The following is a 23,974-nucleotide window of genomic DNA, read 5'->3' as shown; positions in this document are numbered from 1 at the left end:
TATGCCAAGAAAAATTTTAGACCCTATGGACCGCTTCAGGAGAATTCTCTAGATGTCTGTCTGCCAGTTGTATAGCTAGACTCCACTTGAGTCTGCATGGTTTTGTTTTTTATGAGAGCTCCAGTGTATTGGGACAATTGCTGAAGCTGCTAGGTTTACCTATCCAGTTTGTAGCTCCGTTATTGGGTCAACAAATGCTATATGCTCATTAAATACTCATTTGAGTATTTTAATTGTCCACTGCTTTTAGTATTCCTTTGGAGACGGCATGATACAGCTAGCATTGCCACCTGGCCAGGTTTTCCCAGCATGTCCCTTTTTTTGGTAGCCGTCCCTGGCAATCTGTAAAGGTGCGTACTACACACGGCAAGCTGTCTAGTCTTATGGGCTCAGGATCATCCCAGGTGTCTCTCTTTTTGTATCTCAGAGGTGACCACTCTAGGTCCAGTGGACAGGGCACTGGGTGGGGAGTTCAGACCTGGGTTCTATTGGCTCTGCTCTGCTACTGAACTGCTGTGACCTTCAAATAACTTTTGCCTGTGTGCCTTAGTGTCCTCATCTGTAAAATGGAGCGGATACTTACTTTAGCCCTTATATCTAAGGAGCTCTCAAAGCATTTTACAGAGGAAGGGAACAATTACCCAAGCCAGTCTCTTCCGTATGTAAAGCAACATCTAAAACACTGCATCATCTGCATTATGCCAGTTTCAGTACAGCACTGCCAATTGAATCTGCTTATTTCAGTTGAAATGAAGCGCTCTTCAGAAGCAGCTGCAAACTGTTTCTGTAAGATTATTTTTGCTTCCCTTATTCTGAAACTTGGAACACTCACCTTTGAGCATACTATTACCTTAGCTTAGTTCATGTCTCATAAATATACTATCACTAAAGCTGAGGGTAAGTAGCTTTTGAAATTTAAAACCTTTTGCATGACATACAAAAAAGTCTTCAGCGATCTCAGTGAGGAGTTAGTTGGTTCAAAGTCTGTTGTCCACGTTCTTCATATATTCCAGTGGACTTTATTTGAAATGTTGCTTTCGTTCTAGAATTGAAAGATAGTTAACTTGTTTGCAAATCAACTGCTTAGTTACTTTGTGCTTCACTTGACTTGATACAGATTTTACACTAGCAAGTTCATTATTCCTAAAGTGCTGCAATGATCATGCCAGATAAAATACAGATCATGAAATACAGAAGTTCAGATCTTGAATGATTTAATTTTTATAGAGAAAACAGTCTAATAAAATCTCCATATCTATAAATAATTAGTAGCACCACTGATTTAAATCATATTGCACCAAGTGTCAGTGATTATAGTCTTTAGGGAAGTGTCTACTGGAAATCAATTAAGGACTGATTCATTGCACCTGCTGCCCTTCTGGCTGAAAAAATAGAGCTTGTAGGCAAGCAGCTCTTCAAGTTTCACGTCCACTGATCTCACTTGTGTTTAAAACTGACTTGGATTTAAATTAACTTCTTTTAAAACCACTGCAGTTAAAGTTGTAACCCTGGGTACTATTGCAAATTGTAGGCGTGTATAATGGGTAAGATCTTGTCTGCCCGTCTCTGTCTGCCCTCCAGGATATCACCCTAAATTCACTGCATATCCTAAGGCTAGGAATCATGCTAAAAATCTCTCTGTCATTCAGTTGAATAAATTGCACCTGCCATGGGTGAAGAGAACTGGGAAGTGCTGTATACTTCAGCACTGAAAACTAAAAGGAAATCCGTATGCTGATTGGTAGGATGTCTGTTTGGGCTGCCTTCACGGTAGATAGCACTTGGCCAGGGCACCTAACTTTAAAAAACAAAAAACCTGTTGGTTGCCACTTAGTCAGTCTGGAAAGGAGTTAAAAGGTGAGAGTAGATAAATCGAAGTGTATGTATAGAGAAGAGGAATGCAAAATGAGATAGCTAGTAAGGAAAGAGAACAGAATACACTGAACAGGAAGATGAAATTGCTCAATGGGCAGAAATTACTGGATTGTGGGATATGATAGAAAGAAACAGAAGAGAGAATGAAAGTAAAACTAGAGATGACTTCCTGTTGTGTGAATACTTGTCCTCAATCTTCTACAAATTTCATTATATTCTAAGGAAATGGTTAGCACAGACGAGATGGAGCCAAATGTCTGCTTATACATCCTGTATAAAGTGCCCTTTTGAGCAGCTAGCTTCCCTATCCATCTGTAATCCCTTGAGCTTCATGCCTCATTAGTAGGCAATATTTTAGAATGTCCAGCTCTGGCCTAGCAAGATTCCCTTGTATGGCATGTATGAGGAATGAGCTGTGGAGGGCCCTAACATTCTGAACTATCTAAAACTTAAGTTTGGCATACACTAGCATTCAAAGGAAGCTGCTTTCTTAACTCAAGCCGACAGGCCCTTATAAAAGATCAGCTACACACAGTGTTTCTCAATGACTGGTCCATGGATTGGCACCAAGCCCTGAGATCTCCCTGACACAGTTTAAGGCAGCAGCAAGCCGGTCCCTGGTATCAAAACAAGGTTGAGAAACATTCGTACAGCTTGTTAACTTTCCAGTGTTCACTTTGGCCTTCAGTGCCAATGTAAAACCTTGTCAGAACTCCTCCTATTGCTCCTTTTCAGAAAGTAAGTAAAAGATTAATAAGAATCATAGACAAGCAAGAGTTGTGCAAGCTGTACTGTTAATTTAGTCCTTGTTACCCAGATGTATTAGAACACCAGAGAACAAAGCTTAAATTCTCCAAACTTTCACTTTCTATCTGAATTCCTGTACCACAGCTTCTTTAGTTCAGGAAGTCGGGTACAATCCGACTCATGGTGGGTGGGGGGTGTTTCCTTAATTGTTCATGGAGCAAAATGCTATTTAAAAAATTGTAAATCTCAAACACTAAAGTATTTTTTGAGGTTTAAGTACTTGAATGCTAAGAATGTTCACCCTGTGGTAATGGACTCTGGCTGAGAGTGCTGGAGTAATTGCATAGGATATCTGAAAAGTAACAGTAGGGAAGACCTTTACTAATCCCATTTAAAACTCTCTTGATTTTACCCACTTTAGCTGGCAGCAGATTTCACACTTGCACAAAATGCTGAAGTACTGGCAAACAAAAGCAGTTGTGGTAAAGAGAATGCATCGGCTCCTATACTGGCGATTGGATTTGGAGCAGGACATTTGTTACAAATGAATTTCACAAAGACCTCAAAGCTGTACAGCGTTGATGAGCTAACGTTCCTTTACAATTTATCTGATACAACTGTGTTCCCCAACTCAACTGGAGGTGAAGTAAACATTTTATTGACTTTCTGTTGTATGCACCTGAATTGTTTTACATGTGGAATAGCACTCTTTATTTTTCTGTGCAGTGCTGTCTGGCGACATCCTAATATTTGCAGAACTGTAAATTTTTTTGTTACAGGAAAAAACGAGGTTTCGCAAAAAACTAATATTCAAGCAGACTTGGACACAAGATATAGATGTTTCAGTACCAACCGGATGAATATGTCGAATGTGACCATAACTCTTAGCAATGTTACACTTCAAGCATATCTTGTGAATCATACCTTAAGTGGAAATGGTAAGTATCTCTGGTTTATTGAGAAAATATACTGAGACAAGCAAACCTACCTTGTTGTTTCCACTAGGTTTGTGGAGGCCTGTGTGACTAAGTAATCAGAAATAGAAATATCCTTTCACCTCGAGATGACTTCTGTTCACTGCCAGCATAGGCTGGACATGAAAGCCACGATCTGACAGCTGTACAGTGAACTCATGTGGCTTCAGTTCAATTTCTCCTGGATAGGTACCCGCATCATGACAAGCACACATTGGCAGCCTTGGTACAAGCCAAGGATTGTATCTGCCTGGACGTTGTAAGTGTTACAAAAGGGTCCCTGAAGCATATTAATGGTGCGATATAGGAGGCAGTGGCGGCTGCTGCTGCCTGTTCTGCACCTGATAAACAGGACCAGCCATCAAGAGAGGGTGAAATCCTACTCCCACTGATGTTGATAGCAAAACTCTCTCTCTTCAATAGAGTCTGGATTTCACTCTAGCTGTCTAGTACATTCCATGAACATCAAATCAATTAAATTTTTAAAAAAGTGCATGCTGGTGTTTCCGCATGAATGCTTCCTACCAGGACCTCCTCAGCTGGGTCCAGCTTATTCCATAGAAAACTGGGAAAGGGATTTGGGGGAAGGGAGCATGGCTGTGCTTTCCCATACAACAGATCTTTCTAGTGCAGGAAACTAGTCTGCAGTGTCTGTCTCTCCAAACCCCTCTTTGTTCAATGGGAATTTCTGAAAGGGTGCTGAATGAGGCTCGTCCTTGTGTAAATACAAGTGTAGACTGTGTTCTTCACTGGTTCAGCTACACCTGTATTCATTCTCCTCAGAGTGCAATTATGATATTGTAGTCACAAGTTAGACTGGAGATTTTAACTGTCTTGGGATTTACTTAATTATATATTCCTGGTTCTTCTTTCACATGGGGAAGTGGGTGCTGCTGCTGCAGAAAGGGAGACCTGACTCTTACCTGCTGGTAGCAAATTGCCTACTTTCCTGAAGATAGATGTGCAGGAAGTTTACCTGTTCAGTTTTTGCCTTGGTCTAAGATGATACTGAAGGATACAAGCTCATATTCAATATTGGCCTCTGGTGACCAGACAGCTTGGCATCCTTGCTTTAAAAAGGTGGCTGGCTATTATGGGGAACCATCTTTTATAAATCAATGAAAATAACACATCTGCACTGTATTTGGGACTTATTCCCACATGCAAATAGGATCCTTTCTTCTGCAATACACAGGCTAATCAATTTCCCCAAACATACTAAAGGCCTCAATATATGGGGCTGTGTAGCTGCAGTAATTGTAGGAAGGTCTTCTGTGTGGCACCACATAAACCTACTGAATAGCACTCTGGCTTGTCCTTAGGCTCAGACAGGGGGAATGATCTCATAGGCCAGGGCCTTGGCTCAGAGAGCAGAGCCAAACAGGGCTTCCATGCAGCATCTACACCAAGTCCACCGTGGACCGGAAAGGCTGGTCCGGTCTCTCACTGAGATGTAAGCTCCTTGGCATACCTTGCCCTGGAATGGCCGGAGATTCCAAAGAACATACAGGGCTCTGTGTTAGTGTATGCTTTGAGGGTTTAATTAGCTTGAAGTTTAAGTACAATCCTTCTTGACCTGCAGCCCACAATAAAACTTATGGAGGCTGAAATTTTGGAGCATATTTATTTAAAACCACTGCTAAAGAGTTAAGTAACCAAAAACTACATGCACAGCATGGAGACTAAACTCAACGAGTGGTTCCTCAGAGACACAAGCCAGATCTGCACTACAGTGTTTGCTGCATGGTCTCTTTTAGCCACATAAAAACAGTAAATGTGACTCTTTAAAGAGTAGCATTCTTGGAATGGGACATAATCATGGCTCAAAGCTTAGGGTCGTATACCGCAGGGATTTCCTTTCCTTGACCTGTGGGCCTGGTTTAGAAAAGGAGCAGAATGCAGGAGCCTTGGAAGAGTTGTTCAAAAAAGTCACTAACTAGCGTTAGGAGACCCCTGGCATCTCTTGGCAAACAATAAGGATGGTTTGGGTCACTGCTCCCCTATGACAACTTTTCCTTCTCCTTTACCACCTGGATCCTGGCTTTGAACTGGACAAGAACAGAAGCTAGGCCGGCCAGCTGAAGGTGCATAAAACAGAAATTGTTCCCTTCAGAGAAGTGGGGGGTTGGCTACTAGTGCAAGCAGGTCTGACGTAGGAATTGACAGAGGGAATGAACCTCACAGGTTGTGCCTCTGCTAGAGGGGACAGGTGTATTTTGGACAATCATTAGAAGGAACAATACAGAGCAGCCTGTGAACAAGCTCCATCATCAGCTAGATCAGGGGTGGGCAAACTTTTTGGCCTGAGGGCCACATTGCAGAATAGAAATTGTATGGTGGGCCATGAATGCTCCCAAAATTGGGGCTGGGATGTGGGTTCTGGGGTGGGGTTGGGGATGAGAGGTTTGGGGTGCAGGAGGGTGCTCTGGGCTGGGATCAAGGGGTTTGGAGAGCGGGAAGGGGATCAGGGCTGGGGCAGGGGGTTGGGACGTGGGGAGAGGCTCAGGGGTGCAGGTCCCAGAATGGTACTATATTAGAAAATGGCTTTCAAGGATAACACAAGGACAAGCATCTGCTTTCCAGTGTGCTGGCAGCCAACAGACTAGGGTTGCAACATGAGCCTAGCTATGTATATGCCGGCAGGGGGAGCTAGCTGCATCATGATAAATCAGGGATAAGTGTAAATGTTCTTGATTTGGTGAAGATACGTTAATGTCAAACTAATGGATGGATAGCTTCTGTTTCACCATAAACTGCTGTTTTGCTAAAACTAATAAGGCTAGGCATGTGTCATCTTGGTAACTGAAATAGAATGGGTTTCTCAAAACCCATAATGCCTTGTTCCTAGTACAAAAGTAGAAGAAAGTGAAGCTGACCAGTTCTGTATTTGAATCTAACTGGTAAAAAGTAAATTAGACTCTTGAATTTCTTTCAGTTGTTCTTAATAGACGGTATTAAGACTAAAACTCCTTAAAATAAGGGGATGTTCATTCCCTCCTCTCCCTCAAAGATACATTAGTCTTAAAATCTTTCTGTTGTGTGAATGACTTCCTTGTAATTTTGTGCAGTTATACTTGATGTTTATCATCTTGTACTCCTTTCGTTCCAGAAACTGTGTGTGCTGCAGATAAGATACCCACTACTCCTGTAGCCCCTACAACTACTAGCCAGACACCTACAAGCCAGGCACCAACCTCCCCTCCACAAAATCCAATGACTGGGAAATACAATGTGACTGGTACAAATGGAACCTGTGTACTTGCTCATATGGGGCTGCAGCTTAATGTGACGTATCTAAGAAAAGATGGAAAGGTATATCTGGTTTGATTTGTACACTATACACTTACACAGAGCTAGTGAAAATATTGCTTTCCTATGCCTCGTAGACTGGACTGAGTTAACCGTACTCCATTATGATTCTCCAGTTGAATTGTTTAATATTTCCACTTGATACAGTGGATATTCAGACAATACAGAATTAGTGGAAACTTGCTATAAATAGCGTGTTCCTGATGTACTGGGAGCTGTCCTGGATAAGACCCTTAAATGTGTCTATTATGTAGCAGGACTATACAACTTGAATGTTGAAATCCAACAAACATTTGTTCAAGCCATAGAAACAGTTGAAAACATCAAAAGGAGAATCTGGAAAATGAAGATGCTACTTAAATGTGTTTGCGTCCTTTAGACACACAAATCCGTCTGTTTGAAAATGAGGCATCTGAATATGAACAAACTTTCAAATTCTGTGCAGACAATTGACAGTCCTCCTTTGATATTCTGATATTGCAATTTGAGTTTCAGTCTCACACAGTTTCAGCAATTTCAAAGGCCAACACACATGAATTTTTGAGGGGGCAGAACTGGTTTATAGACAAACTTACTAGTCTTCCCTGTAACTATATATTTTTTTGCAGCAGAGTCTATTGGCACTTTTTCAGTCCTCCTCCTGCCTACTCTTGTTTCTTGGCTCTATACTTTTGCTGCAAAGCTCAGCTCACCAGCTTTGGTGTCAAGCCTGTACCTTCCTTAGTTCATGAACAGGTCTGCTGGAGGGGAATAATTGGGAATCCACTCTGATAGATTGGGCTCTTTCCTGGCAAACCACAGTAAGGCTTATTGGACAGACCAAAAGCTCCCGTCCTTGGGAGCTTGCAACCAAAGTCCCCTTTTTGCTGGTCCATGATTTGGATGCAAGTCAAAGGAGATGATTGACATCAAACTTTGGATACTGTGAGGTCCAGAAGGTAAGGCATGTGAACTGGTTTGTGGATGTTAACATTGCTGGTGACTTGCTTGATCCCTAGTGATTGTATTGATGGAAAATGCATTTCACAGCCCTACCTGTAAGTTTATGGGTCTTCTGTATGGAATCTAGTAAGCCCTTTTCTGCACCATGAACTTCTAGCCCTGCTGAAATAAATATAGGTATATCTCCATATATTTTATCTCATAGAACTGGAAGGGACCCCAAAAGGTCATAGAGTCCAGCCCCCTGCCTTCACTTGCAGGACTAAGTACTTTTTTTTTTTTTTTTTCCTCCAGATCCCCAAGTGGCCCCCTCAAGGATTGAACTCACAACCCTGGGTTTAGCAGGCCAATATTCAAACCACTGAACTATCCCTTCCCCCCCAGATGGTTCACTTGTCCCCTAATGCGGTGGCTCTCAACCATTCCAGACTACTTAACCCCTTTCAGGAGTCTGATTTGTCTTGTGTACACCCAAGTTACACCTCACTTCACAACTACTTGCTTACAAAATCAGACCTAAAAATACAAAAGTGTCACAGCCACACTGTTACTAACAGATTGTTGATGTTCACATTTTTACCATATAATTATGAATCAATTGGAATAGAAATGATTTACTTATATTTCAGTATAAAAGTAATTTTTAGTTTGTACTGACTTCACTAGTGCTTTTTATTTAGCCTGTTGTAAGACTAGGCAAATATCTAGATGAGTTGATGTACCCCCAGGGGTATGCATACCCCTGTTTGAGAATCACTGCCCTAAAGAATAGTAGGAGTTTATAAAAGATCTCTTGTAGGGCCAGCCAACCTGTAAAATTCTACTGGCAGTCTACTCCCAAAACCTGGTTCTCAGGAGTTCTAAGTATTGCTGAGGACAGTTTGGTGATTCCTCCTTACCCCTAGGTTTGGCATTTTGTGCTACATCAGTCAAGACACAGGTGTTTAATCTTGCCAAATTAAAAGAAAATAACTTAATCATCAGAAAGCTTGTATGTGCACATTTCTGATTCAATCCAACAGGCTTAAAACCTTTACCCCCTAGCACTGTGCAAACAGGATTGTCTGAAATGCTGAGATGTTAGCATTCTGTAAATAAAGCCTTTCAAACTGTCTTGTCTTTACATGAGTCAGTAATCGGCAAGATAATCCCTTATGGCCTTTCTCCGTTTTCCCTCCTGTGGAAGCAGAAGAGTGTTCATATGGTTGCTTTAATCTAATTTAATAAGCCTTCGTGCATTGGTGGTGATGGCTGATGTTTCCATCAGGCTCTTCAATGCATTACTAGCTTCCTTATCCACAAGATGTTTTAGCTGGACAATACAGTTTGACTGTAGCCAAGGGTCTGGACCTTAAGGAGAGCGCAGCAAGGCTTGAATGGTGGTGTAAGCACAAGGAACCTGTGCTCCCATAACCAGCACCTTTTACATGCATGGGGGTGTCCACATGCAATTTTTCATGCATCTGAGCGGAAGCCAGGTAGCAATGAGCTGAAAGCTGCGGTAGCATTAACATCTCGCTGTAAGATGTAATAACCAGCCCTTCTTTCATCCACAGACTGGATTGGAGGTGCTGAATTTTGTTCCCGTGAATACATCTTTCTCTGGGAGCTGTAACCATTCCTCTGCCTTTCTGAGCCTGACTTTTGGGAAAACCAGACTTGTATTCCATTTCCTACTGGTAAGGGTGCTTCAGTGTAGTACCTTGCACAGCTCTGGCATGCTTTTGAGATGTGACTAAACTGTTCTGGACTCAAGATAGATTTATTTATTTTGTGACAGTTTTATTCCAAAAAAGTTGGTTACATCCCCTACAGAATGTATAACCAATGAGGAGGGAGAGAATTTTTAAGTAGAAGAAATGGTGGGGAATGAAGGAGCACTTTGTTACGAATACGTTGTGCAATTGTCCATGAATGAGACTGTTGGTAGCTCTGTTCCTTGAAAAAACCTTTAGGGGAACAGACTTCTGAAAACAGGTGTTTCACCTAATTATATGACAAGCTTGCAGAAGGAATTGGATTAAAGTCCTCTTAGTAATACTGTTTATAAAGCATGACCGGTGTACCTGCTGCTTCACTGTCTTCTGCAGTGATTTGTTAGGTACTATGCTTCCTTTGTTGCATCAGCAGCACATGTGACAGAAGGGTTGATAGCCCTTTTATTTCCTTGGTTGATAGCCCTTTATTTCCTTTAAAGGCTGACAATATTGATGTTGGTTTGAGTTAAAGCCATTAATGTAGACCCTGGCGCTCTCAGGCCTTCCAGTGAGCACTTGTGCTGTGTCCTTGACTGTATTCTACAGATCCCACCATCCTGGGTCAGCAGGCGATTGTGGTGTTGAGAGTATTTGTCTTGTTTACCATTTTCAAATGCTAACTTGGTAGCTCTTTAAAAAATCTCAAGGCATTTTTAGCCTGACTACCAGTGACCACTTTACCTGGCATATTCTTCCCTAAGTTGAATCCCTCTCCATTGTGGGTTTTTCCCCCCCCCCCCTAAAACTGTAGTTGGTATCATATTCTAGAATGTCTTGGGTTTTGGGTGGGTGGGTGGGTTTTTTTTTTTTTTTAGTGACCTCAGCACTTCTAGTGAGGATGCATTAAACTCTTCAATTGTAGAACTACATTGTACTTCAATGGTCTAAAACGTTATGTATGAATGCCAACTCTTTTGTGGTTGTTTGTTTTTGTTTTTAAGAATACAAGTACTGATAAGTTTTTCCTGCACGGTGTCGATGTGACCACAACTTTGCCTTCTGAAGCTAAAGGTAAGGATTTTTGTTAAATAAAAGTCATAGACTAGCCCTATAAATACTAAGGGAGCCTAGATACATGCACACTAATACTGAGGGCGAAGTCCCGGGGTGGGGGAGCAAATATGTGTTCTGTTTTTAACTACTTGAATTTTCTTAACCTTTGCAACTTCTGTTTCTCAAACACATTTCATTGCACAGAAACAAAGATGGAAGCTGTTAACAGCAGCATGAGTGAGCTGAGAGCTAAACTGGGGAACTCCTATAAGTGTAATGCAGAGGAGAAACTTTGGGTCACAGACAGTGTCTTTGTCAATGTATTTGATGTTCAGGTCCAGGTTTTCAAGATCGATGAAAACAAATTTGGAGCAGGTAAAAAACTGCATACATCTACAGTTTAAAGTGTCATGAAAGGTTTTAATGAACTTGCATGTTTTACTGATTTAAGCATATCTGAATATTCTTTTCGGAATCTAGTCTTTAGAGTTAGTAGCCAGTTCAATAAATTCAGCTCTGTCAAAAGCTCACATTCACAGCATGCCTCATTACAACTGTGATTCAGACCAACAAGTACAGCTAGCGGACTGTCTGAATTAAGGCTAGTGCATTACAAATAAATAAATGCAAAGTTTTTTCTTGAAATTGTGCATATAAAGACAGAAGCACACTATTGTAGTGCACAGAATAGTTTTAAGAACAGGAGTACTTGTGGCACCTTAGAGACTAACAAATTTATTAGAGCATAAGCTTTCGTGGACTAATAAATTTGTTAGTCTCTAAGGTGCCACAAGTACTCCTGTTCTTTTTGCAGATACAGACTAACATGGCTGCCACTCTGAAACCTGTCAGAATAGTTTTAGAGCATCTATAGTTTCACTTTCATACCGAGTGTTCTCTTGGGCAATCGTACCAAAGGAGCAAAGATCTGAGAAGCTGAGTTCCTAACTGGTTAAGTGAGCTCTCTGGCTGTAGTCACAAGGGAAGGTGTAGGTGAGAGGAGTTTGGGTAGCTAAGAAGAGAAGCTGCTGGTGGGCTCCTGTAGTATTGGCTCTATTAATGTGTGGGGAAACTTGTATATATAAATCTACTATTGTATGTGTACCCTTTTGATAAACAACAAGCTGTTCAATCATTCATTCTTTACTGAATGATCTTGAAAAACAAGTTGACTTACAATAGCTATAGTAAGGGAGCTCCTTCCATTGTTGCTGCCAGGCCACAAGTTAAAAGTTAACTAGCTCAAGTTTAGCATTCATCTGGATGCTAGGAGTAGAATCTTCCAACAGGAAATCAACTGAGTTTGGTACCTTTCCTATCAATGGGCCAGTGCCTAATGTGAATTTTTTTCCTCTCTACAGTGGAAGAATGTCAGCTGGATGAAAATAACATGGTGATCCCTATAATTGTTGGCGCAGCCCTTGCTGGACTTGTCCTGATTGTCTTGATTGCTTATTTGATTGGCAGAAAGAGAAGCCATGCTGGATATCAAACAATCTAATAACTTGCACTTAAATGAATCCAGGGGTTGATGAAGAGCAGTTGCAAGAAGTGGGATAAATTAATTTCCCCTACACTGAGATTCCTTATTATAAGGGAGCATAGTCTTTCTTGCAAAATGCTTGTTAAATTCTGCTTTATTAAATGTGAATCGATCTTGCAGCATTTAACTATGCACAAAGGAATAACCTCTCCAATTCTGGTGTTTAATTTTGCTAACTGGTTAAATATTTACCTACTTAGAAACAAGCTAAGAGTGCTTTTCTGAATTGGCATGAATTTAATGTCAGTTAGAAATATTCCAGACTGGTGTGTAGCTAATTCATTCACTCAGATTTAAGTCTAACAAAGGGAAGCTTTCACTGCTGGTACTACTACCCTCCTGTGATGAAGCTAGTAATTCTACTGATGATACCTTTTTAAGTAATGACTGACCGACCAAAATGTAAAAATTAATTCCCCTGCCACTGTAGTCCACACACCCCCCCCCCCCAAATCTATGGGTTTTTTTACTGAGCTTTAAACACAGCATGCCTGGCACCTGCAGGGTATGAACAATGCAATATTTAAACATTATAGGAACTCATATTTACAATTGGGCAATTCCCTATTTGATATTTTTGATGCTCTGCCAGCTTAAGAGCTGGCCCTTTTTAAAATATAAAATGGGTGTGTTTATTTACTTTTGGGGGGGGGGGGGTGTAAAGTTAATTTCAGTCTCTTCTGGTGGATGTTCCAGGGCAATCCTGTTACTGCAGATATGTACAAGATCAATTTAATCTGCTGCTGCTCTTGCTTTAAACATGGCTGGGGTTGTACACTTAAGGATCAGTTCTTATGTATGCATTGCCTATAACAATGCTAATAAAGACACATTTTTCTGTATAGTGTCAATACCTTTCTACACATCATCGCTCTTGCTTTTTTAAAAAAAACAATCTGATCAAAGAGTGAAGCTGTATCTACCACTCCCTACTCACTTTAAAATAGTCAGACTCTAGCAGTAGGTGTACTCTTTCATCAGAGATATTACACCCTGGGCTAGCATGCCTGCTGAGCTTTGCTAAAAATAGCCGGGGAGCTGTGGTGGCATGGGCTTCAGCATGTACATAGTCAGGGTCATTGCCAGGTTTGTGATGCCATAGCTTCACTGACACTTTTGTTCTAGCTCGTGCAGCCAGAACTACAGCAGGTATACCTACTCATGCTTCTCCTTGCAGTGTACATATACCCATAAACCCTGAACCTCCGTATACCCATCATGTTTACACAAACTAAACTAGCATTTGTAACTGACTGATCACACACCACTGTTATGCTAAGTAACCTTGAAAGGACTAGATTATTACTCCAAGGAGTAGTATAGTACTGGAGGGCATCTGAGACTAGCTTGACTTTCTACATTTTTCTCTGGCAGGAAGGTGGCCAGAAATATTTAAGAGGAGATGATGTATCCACTGCATAGATGGAATCCTTTACCATTTGGGAAGGGCTGGCAATGTGTAAAAACTAGCTCTGATCTGCTTGAATGTAGTGAGTTGCATCACTGGCCTGCATTTCTCCTTCTACTGTGGGGCATAAAATCCTCAAATTGTGCAGGCCCATCCCTCTTTCAGTGGAGTCGGATGCCTGCAGCAGGAGCAAGTAGGTTGTACTAGCAGGTGCTGAGGTCTTGCAACACACAGTTCTCCCTTAGGCCTGTGTGTAATGTATGTGTGTATATATACATACAGGGGTGTAATTTTTTTTTTTTTTTTTTTAGAGTTGGAAGCTGTTCATTCTTCCCCAGTTCAAGGTTGGGTTTGAGCCAACTAGAAACTCCTATTTTATAAATGAAGTCTGAAAGATACTGGCTGGGCAACTGAGGTTCTGTAGCCCACTGACTCCATCTCAGTCACTCTTCATGCTCTATTGCCCTCTCTGGGGGTCTGCATCAACAAGCAGTCAGTGCTTGTGCCTACACAGATGATCAACTTCTTCAGGGCATGGCTTAACTCAGTTGCAGCACAGGCCTTCCATCCAATCGCTTTGCAACACTGATAGCCATAGGTGACGGGACTTATGCCACAACCCCTTGCACTGCAGTCTGCTGTTGCCTCTCCCTCCTCGGGCATATGGCAGCCTGCACCTATGTGCCACTGCATGCATGTCTCCACCTCCATTGCCTCCAATTGTGATTCCTCTCCCTTTACAGACACCACATGGACCAGCTGGAGGCAAGTCATTGTCGCCCAAACAATTTTGGCTTCCCTCACCTAGTGAACTGACGCCTCCAAAGTTTGGTCAGCACGTCCTTCACCTCCCCCATCCTGCAGGCCATCACAACGGACACCTCCCTTGCGGGATCGGGGGGGCTACCCAGACCATCACATAGCACAGGGCATCTGTACACTGTGAGGCTGAAATCCACAAACATCCTAGAAGTGTGGGCAGTTCATTTAGCATGCCAGGCGTTTCTTCCTCTGATCCAATCACAGCACAGTCAACTACTCTCAGCCACTATAGCACTGATTGTCCACATCAACAAACAGGGCGACACTAAGGCTCCATTCCTTTGTTCAGGGTCCATCCACCTTTGGAACTGGTGCATCAAACACCATGTGATTCTCCAAGCCACGCACCTCCTGGCCACCCAAAATTCCCTGACAGACGCACTCAGCAGGACTCCCTTCCTCAACTGCGAGTGAGAACTCAGTGATGTCACTCTCCGCTACCTCGTCCGCACATGGGATCTCTCACCACTTGCAAAAACTGCAAGTTACCTCTAGTCATACAGGAGGACTTAGGCGACATGCTTCTCCTATCCTGGATGGGTGCCCTCTGCTATGCCTTTCCCCCTCTCCCATTCTGCTCCTCCAAGTCCTCTGCAAGATTCACCAGGACCGAGAGCTGTAATACTCATAGCCCTGTTCTGGCCCAGTCAGTGTTGGTTCACAGACCTCCTCAGAGACTCTGCCCGCACAACATTCCCACAAGATCAGGGGAGAGTCAATCTAAGCATCCCAATCCGGATCCTCTTCACCTCATAGCCTGGTTTTGGATGGGGCTCGAGGGTAGACAGAACATGCTCCAGCCCGATGCAACACATCTTTACCCGAAGCAGGAGGGCATCCATCAGGGCCTGCTACTGAGCTAAATGGAAACATTTCACCACTTGGGCTTGCTGTCATCACTATCATCAGTTTGAGATATCCCTACCTATCCTCCTCAATTACCTCCTCAAGCTCAAAAAGTCAGGCCTTGCACTCAGCTCTATACGGCTCCACCTGGCAGCACTTAGTGCCTTTCTCTCAGCAATTGATGGCTCCTCTGTCTTTACGCACCCTACCACCACCCATTTTATGAAAGGTCTCCTCAATACCTTCCCTGCAGTACTGAAACCCACACCCTATGGGACCTTAATCTTGTTCTACCTGCCCTCACAAAGCCACCCTTTGAGACACAAGCAACGTGCTCCCTCTCCCATCTCTCCATGAAGGTAATGTTCTTAGTAGCCATACCTCGGCTGGACAGGCCAGCGAACTAGCAGCCATGATAGGTGCTCCCCCTCACACACACACACACACCCCCCATATTCCACAAGGATAAAGTTTCCTTACAGCTTCACTCTAAGTTCCTCCCAAAGGTGGTGTCAGAGTTCCATCTCAATCAGTCTGTTCACCTCCCTGTCTTTGTCCCAAACTGCACACCTCCCATGCAGACAGGAGCCTTCACTCTCTCAACGTCCGTCATGCACTAGCATTCTACCTCCATAGGACCCATGCCTTTTGAGCAGCCACAAAACTCCTTGTAGCTATTGCCAACCCGTCCAAGGCCAAGCACGGGGCAGGAGGGATAGCTCAGTGGTTTGAGCATTGGCCTGCTAAACCCAGGGTTGTGAGTTCAATCCTTGAGGGGGCCACTTAGGGATCTGAGGCAAAAATCAGTACTTGGTCCTGCTAGTGAAGGCAGGAGGCTGGACTCGATGACCGTTCAAGGTCCCTTCCATCTCTATGAGACATGTATATCTCCATATATTAATTACCCCTACGGCGACTTAGAGGTGGGACTGCAGTCCCTAGCTAACAGCACCAGGGTTGAGTGCAGGCTGCTATTCCTTCTCTGTGTCTTATTCTTGAGTTCAGATTTTCACTCTATGCCTGCCTGTGTGCTCCTGTCCTTCACTCCCACCCTTTCTTCTTTTATCTGTTCAGCTCCCCTACCCACTCTTCCACCTGATGGTCTGGTGAAAATATCAGGCCACTGCTCCATTGGTATGTATTGATGCTAGACTATTTCAGTTTTTTTAATGCTTCTAGGAAGCAGCCAACACATTGCAGGCCAGCACCAAGGGAAGAGTGAGAAAAGAGAAAGGAAGGTAGTCCACAGGGAAGCAGGGAGCAGACATGTAGTGGCAAGTACAGGTAAGATAAGCAGCTAAGAGCAGTTCATATTAGGGAAGACTGAGATAGTGGGGCTGTTCATTTTCTGAGAAGGCCTGTCACTGCCAGACCCTGGGAGTCAGATACCAAGGTACGTATAACAACACTGAACTCTATAAAACAGATTTCGACAAATAAATAGAATTTATTTTGTACAAATGGCTGTGGTTTTATGATTAATATACAGAATTGTACATATAGCTCTATCCGGCTATTTACTCAGACATTACAAAATGCCCTGAAGAAAAACAAGGGTAGTGACTTTTTAAAGAAGTATTCCACATTGGTCACATTCTACTCTGATAATATTCTAAACCATTTGTAAAAGGTTCAAGTTCCCAGATTACTGACAGAGTACAAAATGTTTACAACACTTACTTGAAAGGCAGGAAAAATTGGTCAAGTGTCAATTGACACTCATGGAAAGTTTAGAAATTGTGCTTCCGTCAGTGCAATGAAAGTAGAGGAATGTGTTAATTTCTGTGGTAACTATCCATCTGTTTAAATATTGTTGGCTGATCCCTGAGCAACCAGCTTTGCTCTACAAGTCTCTCGAAGTTTGTTAATTGTTGCCATGGACAAGCTTCCAGGTTCTGTAAATATTTTCTAAAACAAAGAATAGATAGTTAAAAACATGATCCCAGACAAAGTGTATGAAAGTCTTCCTAGATTTCACCTACAGATGAAAGGAGCACTAATGAAATGCTTAGGTCCCTCATGTAAATATCCGCACGTAGCACTGTTTAGGACTCTTCAGCCATAGATCAGGGTGCTTTTGTAAGGTTGATAAGTATTATCAGCTGCAGAGTTAGGAACAGAACCTAAGTCTCCTGACTCCAAACCACTCTCGGTTATCCAGAAGATCTTAATTAGTGGCAACATTCAATGTAAGTGTGAAAATAAAATTTCAAATAATGTAGTTAATTCTGAGATACGTTCCGTAGTAAGACAATAAGCCAACTGAAACCATATTATGTTGTCCTTAATTTTACACATTGCAATTCTGCCATACGCTATAAAGTTTCTTGATGATTCTATAATGAGTAGCTCAGTACTGAACATAGATGTGTTGGGCTGGAAGGGACCTCAAGAGATCCACAAGTTCCGCCCCCTGCACTGAGCCAAATGAACCTAGATCACCCAGGACAGGTGTTTGTCCAACCTATTCTAAAAAGCCTCCAGTGATGACAAAATTTCTTGGAAGACTAATCCAGAGCTTAACTACTGTACAGTTAGGAAAAACTTTCTAATATCTAACCTAGATCTCTCTTGCTGCAGATTAAGCCCATTACTTTCTGTCCTACATTCAGTGGCCATGGAGAGCAATTGATCAATGTCTTCTTTATAACAGCCCTTAGCATATTTGAAGATTTATCAGGACCCCCCTCAATCTTTAATAAAGACTAAACATTCCCAGGTTTTCTAAATCTTATATCATTTTTGTCGCTCTCCTTTGGACTATCTCCAATTTGTCCACATCTTTCCTTAAGTGTGGCACCCAGAATGGGACACAGTACTCCAGCTGAGGCCTCATCAGGGCAAGTAGAGTGGGACAATTACTTCCCATGTCTTACATACAACACTCTTAACGATATTAGCCTTTTTCACAACTGTCGCACATTGTTGCTTCATATCAGTGTGATCCACTATAATGCCCAGGCCCTTTTCAGCAGTACTACTACCCAAGCAATTATTCCCCAACTGGTAGCTGTGCATTTGATTTTTGAACATGTATCTAAATTCACCAAAGCCAAACTTTAAATAAAACCAAATCCATTTTATGTAAAAATAAACAGTAATCTGGGCTCCGTGGTTCAATTTAGATCTTTTCACTATGGCGTTTCTACCCCATTTTTACTATAAAACACTACATTTACTCCTGCCCTAAACTATACTTTTAGGGAAGTGTTATGCAAAGACATTGTTACAGAAGGGGCATAACATGATTCTAGACAGAAATAATATTTCATATGCTAGCAAACATACACAACAGTTGTTGCTTCAACTGCATTGTGAGCTCTAAAGACACAGTAGTCAAACATGAGCTGGCTTAAACATATTAAATAACATCAAAATTTTTGTCTCATAGCCCACATCAGCCTTCAAACTGTTCAAACGGGTCATTTATAAGCTTGCCACAGATATGGCATTGTATTCCTTTAGAAACAGTTACCTGTTTTGAATAGGGAGAAGGAAAAATGAGAAGCCCACAGAATTGAGCTATGAACTCTAAGTAAACTTTAAAAACCATGCTGCAAGTTTTGTTCAGCGCCATGGTGAGGACATTTGTATGGCATTATACCTCAAAATAAAAAACAGTTACTCCTCTGCAGTAACTCTTGTTCTTTGAGATGTGTTCTGTGTGTATACGTTCCACTTTAGTTGTGTGCCCAATGCACTCAAGTCAGACTTTTGCCAGCAGTACCAGTAGGTGGCACATACGCCCCTGTTCTTCTCATGCACCCAGCCAAGAGCATAAGAGGGGGGAGTTTGTTCCTTCCCACCCCTGTGAAACACTAGTCAAAATAGTGGGAAAGGAGGGAGGGTTGTGGAAGGTGTATGTGCACAACACATCTCAAAGAACAACAGTTACTGTACAGGTAAGTAACCATTTTTGGTGTATTGTGCACATATATATTCACTTTGGGAAGTTACAAAGTCACCTAAACAGGTGGTGGGATTTCAGATCATTGGAAGAGAGACTGCAGCACTAACTTACCAAAACTGGCATTGTCTCAAGAGGCTTGAGTGATGGGATAATGTCTTGAAAAGAGTCCAAAGACAACCATGTTGCTGATATGCAGATGCCTGTAATGGGTACATTACTCAGGAAGGCTGAAGAAGCAAACTGAGCTCTGGTAGAATAAGCCATTCTTCTTCTCCTTCGAGTGATTGTTCATAGCAATTCCAATTAGGTGTGTGCGTGCCCTATGCACAGTCGTCAGAAAGTTTTTCCCCTAGCAGCACCCATTGGATCGGCTGTGGAACCCCCTGGAATGGCACCTCCATGGCGCTCAATACATGACCCTGCTGACCCAGCGCCTCTTCAGTTCTTTCTTACCATCAGTGATGGTCGTTGGAACTGCAGTGATTTGCATAGCAAGCTCTCCTCGTTTCCCCAGCCTTTCAGTTTAGTGTAGTTTAGAGTTATCCCTAGTCCAGTCAAGTTTAGTTTAAATAGTTTTCTGTTGTTACAACAGGTAGCTGTTGGAATGGAGTTTGCCCCTCCACCCCAACTGCATTCTCCCCTTGGGAACTCAGGGTATGCTTAAGTCCCAGGGGTTCAAATCCTGCAAATCCGGTAACAAGCCCATGCTGATGGGGACCCCCACAACGCTTGTGTAAAGTGCCTGGGGGAAGCACACGAAGCAGACAAGTGCAGGATTTGTAAAGGATTTCGCCCCAGAACAAAAAAGGAGTGAGACTTTCACCTCAAGCAGCTTCTTATGGAGGATGCACTTAGACCGCAACCTGCATCGGCGCAGCAAGACCCGGCACCAAGCTCATCGATGCGCATTGCCCCCGTGGCAGTGGCAGAAGCGGCACCACGGAAGGACTGTGGGAGAGACCAGCGTTACTGCCGCTCACCGGTGGGAATGGCCCAGCACCGGTCCCATTCCCCGGCGCAGAAGCGGCACCACAAGCAGGAAAGGAGCAGATCTCCAACTCCGAGACCCACCCCTTCAGAGCCAGCCAATAGGGCGCGTCCCAGGAAGGAGCACCCAGTGCCAAGAACTTCGGAGCCAGCAATGCCGACTTTGGCCCTGCAAAGGGGACAGTCAGGTCCGGTGCCGTTGGACTCCCCGAGCCAGGTGATTGAGGAGGTGGAATTGCTGTCCACCCTAGACACCTTTGAGGGTGCAAGGGACCTCATTGCCATGACAGCACCACGGTCCCCGGTCCTTCAAGCCAAGCCTCCGGTACCACAACATGTGCCACCGTCTCAATGCCTTGTCCTTCAGCACCGCCGGTGGAGGCAAGATATAACTCGGACTTGTGGCACTGACCAGACTCGTGGCACCTGTTGCACTTGCGGCACCAGTCCAGGTTGCACCAGTGCTCCTAATCGGGACATTGATCCACATGTCAATCTCCGTTGCCCAGCAGGTCCCGCTCACGGCACCAGTCATCCCACAGGTTCACGTCCCCATGCAGACCCTGCTCGCGGCACTGCTCCCCAGCCTCGTGGCACTGCTCGGCACCACCCTGGCCATCGCGGTCCCAATCCCACCTTTAGACTTGGAGGCAGGGTCCAGATAATTGGAGTGGGGCCGCACCAGTCGGATCATGGAAGGCCTGACATGGGGGCAAGGCCATGGCCTGCACAGTAGCAGGGACCAGCACAGTGGCCGTTTTGGACCCCATGGGCGTTCTACCAGGCCCGGGGCCCCCACTCCAAGGGTTCCTGTTTGGCAGTCTCCGAACCAAAGGTGCCAGAGGCATCGGCCAGTCACCCCACTCGTAGGGGTGCTGAGGAGGTGCCGGTCACACTACCTCTGCTGGAGCCAACCCCAGTGCCTGAGCCAGACCCAGGGGTGGTTGGCCCTGTAAGAGTCAGGACAGAAGGCCCCTGGGGACCAAGAGGGTCAGGAGGACCCTGTTCCCCCATTAGCCTCCTCGTCATCCTCTACCGACGAGGCGGTTGCGGGCACCTCTGCCTCGGGGCTGCCCCCCGTAGACAGCCATGCCTACCAGGACCACCTCCGCAGGGTGATGCAAAATATGGGCCTGCAGACCGAGGAGGTAGAGGAGTCGGAGGACCGTATGGTTGACATCTTGGCCCCGGAAGGCCTGTCGAGGGTGGCTCTACCCCTCATTAAAACTATACAGGCTAACGCAAACACCATTTGGCAGACCCCGGCCTCCATCCAACCCACTGCAAAGGGTGTGGAGAGGAAGTATTTCATCCCCTTTAAGGGGTACAAATACCTCTTCACACACCCGCAGCCCTGCTCATGGGTGGTGGCTGCGGTAAATGACAGAGAGGGGCAGGAGCAACAAGCCCCAACACCTAAGTGAAAGGACGCCAACCACCTGGATTCGTTCGAGTGCAAAGTGTACTCCACGGGGAGTCTGCAACTCAGGATTGCCAACCAGCAGGCAATTCTAAGTCGATACAGCTTCAACTCCTGGAACTCGATGCTGAAATTTAAGGAGCTGGTGCCAATAAAGTCCAGGGAGGTGTTTGGAGTAATAGTTGAGGAGGGTAAGGCGGTGGCACAGACCTCTTTACAGGCCTCACTGGACGCTGCGGACTCAGCAGTGCGCAACTTGTCCTCTGGTATCACCATGAGGCGTAGCTCATGGCTACAGGCCTCGGGACTCCCGCCCGAGTTCAACAGACCATGCAGGACCCGCCTTTTGATGGGGCAGGCCTGTTTGCAGAGCAAACAGACTCCAGGCTGCATAGCGTAAAAGATTCTAGGGCTACTATGAAATCACGGGGTATGCACACCCCCACAGCCCAACATAAAAACATTTTAAGCCTCAGCAATAGCAGCAGCGCTCCTATCCCCCTCGGCCAAGGCAGGGCTTTTATAGGAGAAGGGGCAAGAATGGCAGGCACAAGCCTTCCCAACCTCTGCCCGGGCAGGTCCAGGGCCCGACCAAACCATCGTCGGGCTCAAAGCAGGCCTTTTGAAGGTGCGCCATCTCATATTTGACCAGAAACTGAATAGATTGGTTCATGTGGAAAGCTGACATCACCTTTGGCATGAACTTAGGATGTGGCCTGAGAGAAACCTTATCCTTATAAAAGGCTGGCAGAGCTTCCAACTCCAAAACACTTGCGGCAGAAATAACTGCCACTAGAATGCAATTTCCATAGATGACAGAGAGAGTGACATAGCCACCATGGTTTCAGATGGGGAAACCCATTAATTTGGATAGGACAAGGTTAAGACCCCATGCTGGTACTGGGTGAGATACTAGAAGGTAGACATTGACGAAACCTATCAAAAATATGGACACAGAGGACAAGGAAAAAAAACAAAAACAACAAAAACAAAAACAACCCTGTAACGGTGGATGAACCACAGATAAGGACACTAAGTAAAACTCTTACAGAGCTAATTGAAATGCCAGATACTTACTACATTTGAAGTTATCTAGTATATGACTAGCATCCATGCAATGGGGTGATGGGTGCTGAGATCGCACCCAAACAGAAAATCTCTTCCACTTTTGGCATAGTAGAATCTTTGGTCCTAGTAGAATCTTTCCTGCTGTTTAGCAGATAGCCTGGACATCTCCAGAGCAGCTTCTCGTGCTCATTTAGCCAGAGTTCATCCACGCAGTAAGGTTCCCCTGGCAGAGGAGGAGCACTTTTAGAGATTTGGAGTCCGTCTGTTCATAGTCAGGGTCTGGTTCTGACATTGGATGCACAGATGTCATGGCCTCCTTCATCAGATGGACTTTTAAATGGCAGTGTCTCTGCTTTGTCATTCTACTGGGGAGGGAGGTACAAATTGGGCATTTGTCTCTCAGATGCCCACCCCCTAAGCATCTTTTGTGTCTATCCATAACAGGGAACACAGCCCTGCATATGGCGCAAGGTTTGAAATCCATGGGTTTCTTCAAAATAAACTCCCAGGATTTAGTCTAAAACTAAACTAGCTAAACTAAAACTAAGAACTAACTAAACTAACACTAGTATAAACAACTGGTATAAACAGAAGTATACACAGAAAGATTCCTAGAAAGCTAGATGGACTGTTAGCAAAGCACTGGGAAGCTCAGACTCGTGCCATGGGCGATAAGAAGGAAGTGAGAGGGAGGCGGTGGACATGCTCCTTTTATGCTCTCAGCAGGGCATATGAGGAGAGAGTGGGAGGAGGGGTGTGTGTGTGCATGCGCCACCTAGTGGTACTGTTGGTGAAAGTCTCTCACTTGAGAGCAGTGGGCACACCCCCCCCCTAAAGTAGAATGCAATGTGCACAATCATACAAATATATTTAAAGTGTCACTGAATCCATTACTGCAGGGTCTACATTACTGAAAAATCCAAGCACTCGTGCCAATGGCAGTGCGAAGGCCTAATTTAAATACTCATAGGCAATTATAGTGTCTTAAGAGCCAGTTCATCCCAACTAAATAAGCAACTCCAGAGGACAGACTTGACACAAACAGCAACGTGGCTAATTTTTCCTAGAGCAATAGTAAGGACGATGAAGTAGCTTTCCTTAGATCACCCACTCCAGGGTGCCCTCCAAACACAGGGTCTAATATTCCTCTATTGAAATCTATACAGTTACCAATGAATAGGGGGTAAAAGGACAAAAAATATTTCAATACTGACATGTGCTTCTACCTCTCTCTGCAGTGATATTCTCAAGGCAGCTGGAAAGGCTGCTAATATCACTTGACAACAGCAATGTTTTTAACAAGATTCTTCTGCAACATTGCTGGACAAAAGTATTTGTGGGAGTCAATGAATGACTCAGGAACTTTCATTTAG

General features: G+C 44.0%; 2 protein-coding genes across 5 annotated transcripts in view; one reads left to right on the top strand and one right to left on the bottom strand.

Annotated features, from left to right (window-relative positions):
* The window catches only part of LAMP1 (lysosomal associated membrane protein 1), a 35,884-nt gene extending 22,902 nt beyond the window's left edge, over nucleotides 1-12,982 (top strand). Inside the window, exons 3-9 of the mRNA XM_005307619.5 lie at nucleotides 3,044-3,263; nucleotides 3,402-3,560; nucleotides 6,706-6,908; nucleotides 9,404-9,526; nucleotides 10,546-10,615; nucleotides 10,802-10,972; nucleotides 11,959-12,982. Of these exons, the coding sequence (XP_005307676.2) occupies nucleotides 3,044-3,263; nucleotides 3,402-3,560; nucleotides 6,706-6,908; nucleotides 9,404-9,526; nucleotides 10,546-10,615; nucleotides 10,802-10,972; nucleotides 11,959-12,098 (1,086 nt within the window). The 3' untranslated portion in view covers nucleotides 12,099-12,982. The remainder of the gene's footprint in view (nucleotides 1-3,043; nucleotides 3,264-3,401; nucleotides 3,561-6,705; nucleotides 6,909-9,403; nucleotides 9,527-10,545; nucleotides 10,616-10,801; nucleotides 10,973-11,958) is intronic.
* Nucleotides 866-23,974, bottom strand: part of GRTP1 (growth hormone regulated TBC protein 1) — a 68,400-nt gene continuing 45,291 nt past the window's right edge. For 2 of the 4 annotated variants that reach the window (XM_065591874.1, XM_005307618.4), the window contains exon 8: nucleotides 16,644-17,124. In XM_065591874.1, the coding sequence (XP_065447946.1) occupies nucleotides 17,020-17,124 (105 nt within the window). In that variant the 3' untranslated portion in view covers nucleotides 16,644-17,019. Of the gene's footprint in view, nucleotides 1,043-16,643; nucleotides 17,125-23,974 lie in introns of those variants that run through there. The other 2 variants (XR_010600443.1, XM_065591871.1) reach the window with 2 other exon arrangements.

The sequence above is a fragment of the Chrysemys picta genome, chromosome 1 (genome assembly GCF_011386835.1).
Source record: "Chrysemys picta bellii isolate R12L10 chromosome 1, ASM1138683v2, whole genome shotgun sequence".
Classification (NCBI taxonomy): domain Eukaryota; kingdom Metazoa; phylum Chordata; order Testudines; family Emydidae; genus Chrysemys; species Chrysemys picta.
Note: the sequence above shows the minus strand (reverse complement) of the source record. Positions and strands in the feature narration are given on the sequence as shown.